Source organism: Odontesthes bonariensis, chromosome 23 (genome assembly GCF_027942865.1).
Source record: "Odontesthes bonariensis isolate fOdoBon6 chromosome 23, fOdoBon6.hap1, whole genome shotgun sequence".
Lineage (NCBI taxonomy): Eukaryota > Metazoa > Chordata > Actinopteri > Atheriniformes > Atherinopsidae > Odontesthes > Odontesthes bonariensis.
Genome location: NC_134528.1, coordinates 23,960,539 through 23,974,125, shown reverse-complemented (window position 1 = coordinate 23,974,125; position 13,587 = coordinate 23,960,539). Strand labels below are relative to the sequence as shown.

The 13,587-nt window shown below is 41.2% G+C and overlaps 1 protein-coding gene across 12 annotated transcripts in view; it reads left to right on the top strand.

Moving 5' to 3' along the window:
• Positions 1-13,587, top strand: part of cacna1g (calcium channel, voltage-dependent, T type, alpha 1G subunit) — a 192,798-nt gene that overhangs the window by 156,873 nt on the left and 22,338 nt on the right. For 10 of the 12 annotated variants that reach the window (XM_075457857.1, XM_075457861.1, XM_075457856.1 and 7 more), the window contains 4 exons: positions 3,900-4,051; positions 9,447-9,556; positions 10,872-11,023; positions 13,029-13,099. In XM_075457857.1, the coding sequence (XP_075313972.1) occupies positions 3,900-4,051; positions 9,447-9,556; positions 10,872-11,023; positions 13,029-13,099 (485 nt within the window). The remainder of the gene's footprint in view (positions 1-3,899; positions 4,052-9,446; positions 9,557-10,871; positions 11,024-13,028; positions 13,100-13,587) is intronic. The other 2 variants (XM_075457852.1, XM_075457854.1) reach the window with 1 other exon arrangement.

Genomic DNA, 13,587 nt, shown 5'->3' with positions numbered 1-13,587 from the left:
TACTCTCATAGCTATATTTTTCTGTGGAAAAATATGAAGAGGCAGAAGACTGAAGATTTAATCTGAAGAAAAACTGTGGCACACACTCCAAGATGCTTGGAACAGCCACCTGCTGCCAAAACATGTACTGTATGCCAATAGAAACTGGTTTTACCAGAAGAAGTTGTGAAACCAGATAGTGATTTGATTTATTTACTAGCAGTTTACTGCTTTGTGTTTGTAGATAGCTGATACATTTATTCAGTCATCATAATGTATTTTTTAATAGATGAGCATTACTTTAGTGCTGAGAACATCAGCAAAGTGTTGCAACCTTCACATGAATGTCACACTTGGGATGTAACAGAATTTAAGGCAAAAATAAACCTGTGATGAGCAGGAACAGGGAGATAGGAGCTGGGAAAATGGCTCAACAATGACAAGATAAAGTGTAAACACTGAAAAGTCTGTTTTGTTGAGACCCAACATGGACAGCCTAGTTTGTTTAGGGGGTCACCAAAGAGTAGGATTTTATTCTGTTTGGTTTTAAAAAAAAAAGTTTGCTTTTAAACATAATGAGATCTAAGACCCCTTGAGATAATTGTCCAAAATGGTTTGTTAAATGTGCTCTGAAGTGATGTCAAATGTGTGGATGGAAATGCAGAAAACTAACGTGACCTTCACTGAGAAATTGGCCACAACCCCTCTGCATTTTCACTCATCCATGTTCTTTTTCATAAGGATATCAAAGCTTTTAAAGGAGGCAACGCCAGTCACATCAGTGAAGGACATGAGAGAAAAGGGGAGACAGAAGGAGCCAAAGTGGGAGCAGGAGCTCCTTGCTACTCCATGAGTTACTTCGCCATCATACTGAAAAAAAGGATTTCAAGCCAGCCTGATTTAAAGCAGGTGCAACATGAATTCCATTCCTCATTAAGAGGAGCTTTCTTTTTTCCTCTGTGGAGAAGGAAAATGTGAGTGCAGCAGAGTTGGGGAGCTTCCTAAACTTTCACCTTTTCCTTCCTCATTTCAATCGTTTTCGGCTCCTCTGGAGAGACTAATTGAGCTTCAGCCAAAAGGTTTCTGTCTCACTCTTTTTTTTTTTTTTAATCCATTCCTTCTCCCTTATCTCCCTGTCTTTTGTTCAGTCTTGCCCTCTTAGCCCCATCCATGATTTCAGGATAATACTTACCGACTTCCTTAAACTGCTTTTTTCAGGGATGTAAACCAAGCTAGCAAACCAGCATTAGCCCTGCCATAATGAATCATTTTCCTGACCCAGGAATTGAATATTTTTTTTTACCGTATTGGTATGCAAATGGAACAGTTGGAGGCAGAAACACAACTGCATGTTTTGTAGCGTTTTTAAATGAATGAGGGATTGTAGAGCGGGGAGTTACTATGTGTTTCTGTCTGCCCTAGCTCGCCATGCACCTGTAGACAGTAAGTAGAGCAGAGTAAAAATAATGTTCGCTCATCTAAAGATGATAAAGGATCTCGTAAATAGGAAGTCCCAGTGCAGGAACCAAGCTGTTGCATCCCACAACAGCTACTCCAGCCTGCCCCGATTCAAAAGCTCAGACTTGGTTTATGCAACAGGTATGTTTTGTATTCTCATTTATAGAAGGAAAAAAAAAAAAAAAAAGCACCTGACAAGCTGAGAATCTGTTGATGCTGAGATCAGATCAAGTTCTGAGGTGGGGAAAAAAAAGCAAGTGACAGACGATGTCAGCCTACTTTAGTGCATTTATTTGAAAAGCCAGATAAGCGCACCGGAGGCCATATTGTTTTCACTTTCTGGCACGCACATCTCCACAGGTGTTCAGCCACAGTGAAAGTCCACCACTGGCTACCCGGTGGATCCGCCCGTATGGCCAGCTTTCAGATGTATATCCCCCGTTGTCAGTATCAATAATTACCAGCAGGCACAAAATTAGCTGTCAGGAAAGATGACCCTGAAAGCAAATCTAGAATAATTAATTTGAAGGCACTCAGTGGAGCTCAGACCCCTGCCTGTTCAACTACTCTCCATTATTTACCACAGCAGAAAGAACAAAGACGTTTTCGTTTCAGAACCAACGCCTTTTATACAGTGTTTTACAAATACTGTTTTCTGATATACTCAAACTTAGTTAGTTTTATCTCTACAACTGTGAGGCTAAACTGAGCTCTATGAATATGAGGCTCTGGGGATAATTCTTCAATACAGTTATTTAACTTTTCCCTTTCACTAAAATTAGTCAAACAATTTTTCCTACATCAAGATAAAATAAATCTGTTAGGTAGTGAATAACTGCCATTCAGTACATTTACATGCACAGCAAAGTTAAGCAAAGGCCATTTAATTGGACGACTCTCCTTGTCACGGTATATGTGACAAAGGACCGAGTTTGGCCTGCTACGGTAAGTGGTGCCACCACTTATCGTAGCAGGCCAAACACTCCCTTTCAGCTCCTTAGTATTGGGCTTTTCTGGTTAGTGTATTCCATCACAGACCGAAGCAACAGACAAAAACAATTTGCTGATGGCTAATTGGTACCAAATCAAGCGGTAAATTGACAGCTTTAAAGCTTTGTATGTTTCATACATACTGTGCGCTTTAATTTCTTAAAAAACAGGATGCATGCTATGCCTTATAGTTACTGGCATCTTGTTCTTCTGTGCACAATTTCAGTCAGACTAATATATTTGTAAATAATTTTAAAGTCTAGTTTTATTCGGAGAGCAACAATATATTTCTGTTATTTCTGAATGTCTGGCTAACGTTGTGATGGATTCTGATGTTTGACCTCCTTTAAGGATTTTTAACAGCAGGTCTACCCAACTGTTGCTGAAAGTGAACACACAATATCGAGAATCTTCTCTGCCCTACTTGAAAAGGAATTTAGCACCTGCTGGTATTTATCATAAAAGATACATTTCTATCTTCACAAAGACAGATATATATTCAACAGCACAGATGGATGGGTATATTTGTTCTATTAGGGATCTCTGCTTACAAAGCCCTCCCGTCTGGCTCTCTGATCTATGAGTGGAGTTCTGTGGACTGGATGGGGAACCCACTAAGTATACACCAAGAAACACACACACTTGTGGGAATTGTATCAGCCCCACGCAGCTGCAGCCACAGCAGCACACCTGTGCTAATTGGGCAGATAGGAAGCGCTCACAACTCCCAAAGGACTTTTGCCTGTAGAGCCGGAGTGTGTGTTCGTTATTGCCTTCTCTGATCTCCCCTACGGCGTGACCTCTCCTTCACTGATGATGCGCTGCGGTGATAGATGGCACAAGCTTCCTCTCTCTTCCTCATCCTAACTCCCAGTCCATTCATCCATCCTCTTTGGACGGAAGGAATAGGTGAGGGACAGAGTGATGGATGAGTATGGAAGACTACTTTTCTACTGTATTATGTTCTCCTGTGAGGAGTGGAGTGAAAGAGAAAAAGGAAAGGCAGAGTCAGGTGATGACGTCCCATTGTCCACCACTGTTTACCTCTCATCACACCCAGGGGAGGGTTAATATAAATTACTGTTGATCAGAGAGGAGGAGGTTTGAGTTAATTAATCATGGCTGCTGACTGGAGAGGTGCTTGGCTGAAGTCTCCCTCTCTCTTCGTCCATTATCTGATCTGCCTTCCCCTTTTGAACTCTTTTCACACCTCCTTACATACTTTCATATTGTTGATACTGGTCAGCCATTGTGAGTCACATAAAGTACATTAAAGTCATGCTCCGCTAACCCCTTCTTTTCAAGAGGCTCACTGGGCTCCAGTCCTCAACACTGCAGGTCTGTTGTACCGTTTCCCTGTTTATTACCCTCTATTTCACTTTTTGACCATCACCCCACCCCCTCCTTCCTCCTCTTCCTGCTTCCCCCCACCCCCCACCCCCAACCCCCCCACTATTTCCCACTTATAACAGAAGCTCAGAGTAAGCCCTACTACTCAGATTACTCCCCCACCCGCCTGCTCATCCACAAGATGTGCGTCAGCCAGTACCTGGACCTGTTCATCACCATCGTAATAGGGCTCAACGTCATCACCATGTCCATGGAGCACTACGAGCAGCCAGAGGTCAGATTTGAATTCAAACCTTGAATTCTTCCTTGACATTACTTTAAAATTTGATTCAATAGGAACATTAGTTGAATCTCTTCATATTCTCAGGAGAGTCTCAGTATCACGAATTCTTTAAACCAGTGCGGGGAAAGAAGGAAAAGAAAAGAAAAGAACTGTAAGTGCCTGGCAAGAAAAGCAACTGACAACTACAAAATTGAGGTCAAAACAATAAATTAAATGTTATTGCACTATCAATAAAAAGAAAAAAACATATTAAAAAGGTTTTAAAAAGTTCTTCAGTTCTGGTAGAACTTATCCCGGGATACTTCAGATCTCATCCATTAAGTTTGCTCAAAAGGTAATTATATGTATCTGAAGCACCGCTGAGGTCTGGTATGTATTTATAGCCCTTGTTTTATTTGCATCAGGCAGCTGTGCCAGCTGGGATTTGTTGTCCACTAATTTTTTTTAAGTATTTCATTGTTTTATGTGTCATAATGTTGGCCATTGTTATTATCAGAATCCCGAAGTTGAGTTTGGCAAGGACGGCTGAAGAATGTAGTGAAATAAGCTGAAAAACTGGCAGTTTTCATGGAGAGTAAGAGCTGAAGGGCGGAGAAGGAGGCAATAAGATATGGTAGATGGAAATGGAGAATGTGGAGACACTTGGATTTGGATAGTAAAGAAAGGATATAAGGTTGTAAGTAATTAGTTAAATGGTCAGATCAGGTGGTAGAGCCTTTTGCCATCAGAGAATCTGTGACGAATATTTTTGCAAAGAGGACACGAATTAAGCAACTGCAAAAGCGGTGCAAAAGAATATTTTTGGAGGGGTTGAGAGGAATTTAATTGGGCATAAATTGGTGTAATACAAGATTGTATGGTATATAGAAATGTCTTAAGGTGGAATAGAATCTTATTCGGAAAACTTTGAGGTGTTTTGTCGAGTTGCGCAGGATGTTAGGTACTTCCCTGAGTCAAGGCAGTTTCAAAGATGCCACTTCACAAAATCTTGCCGAAGGACTGTTCCAATGTTAACAATCATTTGAGGGACTTTTTAACTTACTATTTAGTGACATTTCAAAGAAGCTTCTGTGACCACACATTAGACGGGGCAGATGGACGGTAGACGACGGTTAGCTTTTTTTCCCCCACTATATTTACTGTCACTGAAGTACCATCAAAGGTCAGCAAAGAATAAATTGCCACAATAAAGGACTGTTAAAGCCAGCTAACAGCTGTTTACCAGTCATGTCAGATTGTAGGTGTAGTTAACAATGGAGCTGCTGTTATTAAATCTACGTTATGTGTTGTCCAAATATAAGGAAAGGAAGGAGTCATTCCTGGCCTACGATGGATGTGACTTGAAAGGTTCCATCCTACCAAGAAAGCATACTTTGAGAAGCAAAGGTCTTGAACAACAGTCTTGAGAAAGATAAATGATACAGAAATGATAGAAAAGAATATTTTCAGGTAGAATGGAATGTCTTTGGGTTAAACAGAAATGTTTTACAACACTCAACATAGGACAAAGTGTCCTTGGAAAGTATAGGTTGAAAGGATTATTGGGTAGAATAAAAAGATAGTGGAGGAAAAAGTTGTTGCACAAACGGTGCGTAACAGTTGGTTAATGATTTACCACCAGTGAGAGTTTAGTCTAATCCCTGCTGACCAGCAGTTCTCCCTACGTCTCTCTGCAAAAGGTCAGTTTTTACATGCAGATGGGCTCTGTGAATTCTCCCACAGGCAAAAATGGACACTTTGTTTCTAATGGCCTTTTCATTGCGAATGAGGGAGGGAGGAGTGGAGGAGGATGTGAATGATCTATAAATGAAATGGCTAATTCTGGAAAAAAAGAACAGAGTTGACGATATGGAGTCTTTGGTTTTTCATTCAAAACTGTAAAAGTGCTAATTTACTCAAAAGGTACAGTAGTCGTATAAGAAAGAAAAAGACACCCTCTGTCCATTCTGAGGTTTAACATATCAAGACAAGATAAAAGATCACTGGGTCCTCACCACCCCTTAAAATAGGTAAAAAATAGGTCAATACAATCTTAGATGAAAAGCTATATATGACGTATTACACTGCGTCAGTTATTTGATTCACAAAAACTAAGCCAAAATGCAAAAGCAGTCTGTGAAAAACTAAGTACATTCTTACTGCCTCTAAAGGAACTAAGAGTGTAAGTAGCAGCCAGGTGCTGCCAATCAAATATCACTCGATCAATTGATCATCATCAAGTGTGAACACCTCTATAAAAGCAGAAGTTTTGTCACGTTGCTGGCCGAAGCATTCAGATGTGTGTTAATGCAATGCCAAAGAGGAAAGACATCAGCAGTTATCTTAGAGAAGCAATTATTGCTGCCCATCAATCTGGGGAAGATTATTCAGTGGAAGTGAAAAACATTCAAGACAATGTTCCAGCAAGTTCACCCCAAGATTAGACTGCAATGCTCAGAGAAACTGCAAAAAAACCTCAAGAGCTACATCTCAGACTCTACAGGCCTTAGTTAGCATGTTAAATTTTAAAGTTCATGACAGTTCAATTCGAAAAAGACTGAATAAGTATGGCTTGTTTGGAAGGGTTGCAGGAGAAAACCTCTTCTCTCTAAAAGATAGATTATGTTTGATCATAATGCACAGCAGCACTTCTGGTGAAAACCAAACACAGCATATCAGCACAAACACCTCATACCAGCTGTCAAGCACGGTGATGGAGGGCTGATGATTTGGGCTTGTTTTGCAGCCACGGGACCTGTACACCTTGCAGTCATTAAGTATAGGGATGTCCCGATCATTTTTTTTGCCCCCGAGTCCAAGTCATTTGATTTTGAGTATCGACCGATACCGTGTCCCGATCCGATAGTATACACTATACTTCTACAAAAAAAAATGAAGAACTGCGAAGAAACAGATCCAGGATGTCCCTGATTTTTTATTTTATTCACTTATTTTATCATTTAACACTTATAAACAGAGCACTTCTGTGAGGTAGCTTGAACAAAAAAGTAATCAAGTAATAAACTAATTATTCACATTGTAGATTAGTGCAACAATGTCTAATATAAAAACGAGCAGGAGCTCAACTTGAAACACCTGGCAGGCATGTAAATAAATAAGCAAATTAAAGTGCCACAGTGTTATAAAGTAAGGCCAGTAATGTGCTTTTCCGAACTGCACTCCTAATTCTTAAGGCGCTAGCATGGTTGCCGCGTCTGTCACGGCGGTGGCGGACCGTGACGTCAAAAAGACGTTTCAGGCATGGCGCTTGCCTTGAAAAGACGGCGCTGCGCGTTGTCGTGCACCAGTCGATTTTTGTAACTTGGCTGCGCCGAGAACAATGAACCGGATGGACCAATGTGAGACCAGGCTCAGTCAGGAGGTGCGTTTGTACAGGCACCTGTACAAAACTGCAGTGAAACAGCACATGGAGCACATAAACTCCCAAAACTGGTGCACAGAGATTGGTAGAACTTTGGGGAAAGAGGGAGAGTTCTGTAAGAATGTGTGGAAGCAGCTACGGGACAGATACGTGAAGCCAAAGAAGAGGGCAGAGACTCTGTTGATGCCGGGGGCTTCAAACCTTCACCTCCATTAACTGAATTAAAAAATTAAAATTATCCAGATACTGCAGCAGTATCATTAATGACAGTATTCCTGCTCTTGACAGCGGCATTGTTTTCTTCTCCACTTTCGTGGTTGTAGAGTAGCGGTAACCTTCACGTAGCAGCGCCACCTCTGTGACGGAGAAAATTGCAACTACTGGCGCATCGACTTGCGCTGCTTGCGCCACTATACATGGCGGGCACGAAATCGTGACGTCATCAACACCGCTCGCGCTAGCAGACGGGGCAACCATGCTAGAGCCTTTACTCTCCTCCTCTGGCTTCACAGAAGAAAATGTACGTTTTTCTTGATGAAAACCAACATCTCTACCTTGTCAAGTTTGAGCCTGTTCCTGTTCTTATCAAGGATGTTAGCGATGTCCTTGCCACCTTTTGAAATCCCAAGTTTGCATATCTCACAGTTTGAAATCGTAACGTTTTTGTCATCCACTTTAAAATACCTCCACACCGCAGACATTGGCGCCCCCAGCTTCAAGCAGCTGCCGTGTTCTGCTTTGCTTTGCGGCACGCAGCAAAGTGACGTCATGCCGCATGAGTTGTTTCTGTGTGTAGTTTAGACCATAGACATAAAAATTCGGGGAGTTATGATTACTGTAGTTGGGAATATACACCTTCCTCAGTCGAAATAAATGCAATGTGGAGGCATTGGAGACCCATCCAAGATGGCGGCCTCGCTGATACGTCAGCTCCAATAGGCAGCGTCAGTCTATGAGGCGTCTACGTATATTATGTCTATGGTTGAGACGGTCTGACGGTACCACCACATAACAGTAAATACTAAGCTGTTATTTTTTCCCATTTGTTTTGAAATATTCTAGTTCTGATAAAAAAAATATTGAGAATAAATACACCTATATAGATAGGCTATATATCCGATCCCTGATCGGGATGAAACATCTGATACCGATCGAGTCAGAAACCACGTGATCGGCCCCGATTTTTCCGATCACGTGATCGGATCGGGACATCCCTAATTAAGTACACCATGAACTCCTCTGCATACCAAAGTATTCTAGAGTCAGATGTGAGGCCATCTGTCTGATAGCTAAAGTTTGGCTGACACTGGGTCATCAACGGGACAATGATCCCAAACACAGCAGCACATCTGCAACAGAATGTCTCAAAAAGGAAAGAATCAAGGTGTTGCAATGGTCCAGTCAAAGTCCAGACCTCAACCTGATTGAAATGATGTGGTGAGAAAGCTATGCATAAAGGTATTCACCAAAAAACTCAATCAACTGAAGCAACCTTGTAAAGAAGAGCGGAAAAAATGAAAAATTATAAATTCAAGTTATTTATCCTGAAGTGATTTTACAAGCTACTGCATTGTGTGGTGAACTTAGTTTTCCTCATGCTGCTTCTGCATTTTTGTTTACTGAATAAGAAGAAATTGTAAAATGTAATGTGTTGTTGTTCATCTGAGGATGTGTTTATCGAATTTAAAGTCTCAGTTAGGACCAGGTGATTTTTTTTTATTATTTTTTATAATGCCCTGTTAAGAAAGCTTAGAATCCAAACATGATGTACCTGCTTTTTCACATGACTGTATATCCACCATACGTAGCAATTAAGTGTAACTGAGTCAAGCTGAATTGGCTCTCCTATAAAAATATGATAGCACTGGGATGAGATCATTTCACTGGTCTGTAGTGCAGAGGCAGCTTGTTTTCATGATAGTCATGCTTTGCTTTGGCAGAGTAATGCTGGGTTTACTGACTTGTTAAGATGGATACCTCTGCATATTCAGATGACTCTTTAAAACTCTGTCATTTCTCTCTCAGGAGTTGGCTGATGCACTGAAGATCTGTAACTACATCTTCACTCTCATTTTTGTCCTGGAGTCTGTCTTCAAGCTGGTGGCCTTTGGCTTCCATCGTTTCTTTAAGGACAAGTCAGTATTGAAATCACCGCTTATGTCTCTGACAGAAATCAAGCACAGATCCCACACAAATACTCACCTCCCAGTTTATGGTTTTGACATGTGATTGGATGTGGTCATTTAACAAATTGGTTGCTGACGGTGCTGCTCTTTAACCCCTGACTCGTGGAAAATGTGAGGCAGCGTTCAGCAAGCCTAACCGAGGTTTTTTTTTTCTAAGCTGTTCCAGTGAATGTTTCTCGGTGAGGCCTGTATGAATACAAAGGGCCTCATTAAACACCCATAAAACACAACTGGCTTAGATGATTTCATAGCTTTGAAATCCCTGGCTTACCTCTGAAAACCACACAGTAATGCGCCGACACAATCCCAACAGCAAAAATGTATTCTAGCACACATCACATTAGCCTAAATATGTACCCTAACACATCCCTCATACACACACAAACACACACACCTCTGGAGACATGTATTTGGACCTGAGCTAACCACCCAGGATTTCACAATGCCCACAGTCCACAGTGGACCATTATCCTGTTTGAGTTTGGCAGCACTCTTGTTTGATATCAGCTCACAACACTCTCATATACTCCTGCACAGGTCGGTACGAGCAGACAAGCACCACATTAAGCGAACCCCCCCAGAGTAGTTTGAAAAGACCAAATTTTACTAAGTTTTTCACATGATTATTCAGGTTACATTAAGGGGTTAAATCTGGTCTGGGATAGAAATCTAGAGCAGAAACGATGGAAATGGACAACCCCGGTTACTTTGACCACCCACCACCATCTTCACTGTTTCCACATTCGTTTTCTTTCAAACATTCTGTTCGGTCTAAATTTATTGCACCGCAAGTGGAAAATTCAGTGTGGTCTCAACTTATCGATCTCAATTCTGTTTACATCATCCACTAATGAAAGTTGCCTGCTGACTGCACATCTGAAAGTACAGTATGTGCTACAGTGAAGTAATGCCAATAGTCCTTTTTTAATTTGCCACTTAAAATTGATTTGCACACTCCCACGCACTGCCATGCACCCCATCTCGAAAGGCATTACTTTAGGTGATTAAGTTTACAATGTTCGAAAGTTCGAAGCCAAAACCTGTTGATTTGGTCAGATATCTGACTCAATTCTGACTCAAGTCATCTAACTTTCAGTTCACAGATCTGTGTTCAGGGAAATGACTCAGAAATGGGTGATTTTTTTTTTTTTTTTTTTTTCCTGACCCTTTCATGCTGCAAATCATATTTATCAAAGGTTTCGGTGACAAGAAGTGATCTAAGCTGGTGTTAGGGACTGATGAGTGTGCGTGTATATGTGTGTAGGTGGAACCAGCTGGATCTGGCCATTGTGCTGCTGTCCATCATGGGCATCACTCTGGAGGAGATTCAGGGCAATGCTTCACTGCCTATCAATGCTTCACTGCCTATCAACCCCACCATTATCCGCATCATGAGAGTGCTGAGGATTGCAAGAGGTAAGATCTCCTCACACCTCCCGTCACTGAGCCATTCATCACATCCTTCCCTGACATGTACGCGCTGCGGCCTCATTCATGGAGCTTTGCTTTTAAGAAGCTAATGTAAAGCAACCCCATCTCTGGGACTGCCCTCTCTGTCGTTTCTGCATGGCGGACCCCAGCAGGGTTCGGGCAGAGTGTGAGCCGACCAGATGGCGCAGAGAAACAGTCAGCTGACAAACAAAGCGCTGAGAAGGAATTATGCTGCAAAAAGCTGGAACTGGTTAGGGAGGGAGAGAAAGGGTGTAGGAGAGGAGAAATGAAAGGAGGAGGTGGGGATGATGAATAACTTCAGATCTGGAAATCGATTACCGCAAGACTGAAAAGAGTCATAAAGAGGAACAACCGATGTCAGGTTGAGATGAGGGAAATGACGAAGAGATGAATGGGGAGAAAAAAGGTATGTGGGTGGGTGATAAAGACAGAAGGAGCAGATGATGTGTTTGGAGAGAGAACAAACAGTGGAAAGGGGAAGAGGTTCAGTGTTAGGAAAATGGAAGTAAAGAGAAGGCATGGATTTGGCAGGAATGAGGAAGAGCTATTTGAGAGCCATAGGGATAACATGTTAAGGTTAAGGTAAGGGTAGTATGGTTAAGAGTAGGGAGGAGGAAGTGGGGAGAAGGGAGGAGAAAGGCCCAATCCAAATTCCTCCTGTTGGCCCTGCACCTTATTTCCTTCATAAACATCTATTTTGAAGGAAATAAAGTGCCCTTTTTCTTTGGGGGATCAAGGTGTAATGGTAACCTTCAACTGAGGTGTTGGGTACGGTGGCCCTGAAGTGCAAATCACAACGGCAAAAGAGAAACGACAACGGCAAATCAAAAAATGCAACGGCAAAAGAGAAATCACGACATTAACCAAACCGGAAAAGGTAGGTACCCTCGGGCAACATGAATCGTCGCTGATTGGACTGGTGGGGGCTTTGAACAGTAAGGACTAAGGTTTATATGTTTTCAAAATATGAGCGCTGCTAGTGACAACGTATGCGCTGCTATTAAAGAATATTTTGATGCGAATATCCCGTCTTACATGCTGCTTTATGTCTCGATGTTTACAAAAAGGTCTCAAAAGATATTGACAAGATGTTATTAAACTTTACATGGAGGAACAAAAAACACTATACTGTATTAAAAACTCAGTAATAATGAACTCATATGATAATGGTGGCCTTAACTCTTTAGACTTTTACACTTTAAATAATACTTTCAAAATAAATTGGCTTAAACAATTTATAAATAACTCATCTTCAATTTGGAACTTAATACCAAATGAGGAGGCCTACATTTCTTTTTACTTTGTAATTATAATGTTGAAAAAAATCCCCTCATAACTAGTTTTTGATTATTCATACAACGTCTAAATGTCCAAATGTCTCAGTATTTGTTTGACATTGTGATTTTGACTGGTCCAGTTTTTCTAATTGCACCGACTCATATTCAGACTGAATGTAAAATAGTTTGAGACAGATTTTAAAATCCCATTTTAATGTTCAACGTCCTCTGCAGTGGTCCGTGGGTTCTGTGGAGGTCTCTTGATTTACTGTTCAAATAAACTAAATTGAATTAAATTAAATTAATTATTATTATTATTAAGTATTTTTTCCCACTGTGAAATGTCGGGATATCTTCTGTGAAGGTGTTTGTAGAGCACACTTACTGTTATCATGCTTCCACATTCACTTTTCATTTGGGGTTGAATGATCTTGACTAGCTGGCTTTGGTTGACGAGATACGTCATGAGATACATACGCATATACGCATCTCATCTGAAAGCTTATTGTTCAACATGAGGAAATCTGTGGCCGTGTGAGTAGAGCATGATTAGACTGTAGATGAGGAAGAAATGTTTTCTTTTCAATTTCACAGAAGATTCGATGACACGAGTCGCTGCTCAGTTAATAATAACTAGAATAAAAAAAATCTTGATATTGGTTTGAAACTGTCTCATTCTTATGTCTCAACAGTACTGAAGCTCCTGAAGATGGCGGTGGGGATGCGAGCTTTGCTGGACACCGTTATGCAAGCCCTGCCTCAGGTACACAATCAGCTCTGCTAGATATCCTCCACTAAAGCCACCCAACTCTCCGTCTTCCCTTGTCTATGTTTCTTTCTGTGGATTTCACACCCCAGTGCCTCTCACGGAAGTTCTCCCTATAATTGCACCTCAGAAGCTTTTTAGTTTGGTACATACTTTTGTATTTCAGGGCATCATCTTTTCCCATGAGCCTTTTCCCAAATCCGTTGCACCCTCATTTGCATTATCAGTCCCCTGCAGAGATTGAAAGGGAAATGCAGCTTCAATTTTAGTTTTGAGCAGTTGTGGGTGGATTTGTGGGGTAAAGGTATGAGCAAATTAGAGCAACTTCTGCAGTGTTTGAATTCTGTAAAAAAATAAACACACACACACATATACACACACTGTTCTGCTCTCAGCAGTCTTTGGTAACACCTCTGTCGCTCTCATTCAGAAGGAGACAGCGTTTGAGTGTTGTTTCAGGCTGAACTCTCCTGAAGTTTGTCAGA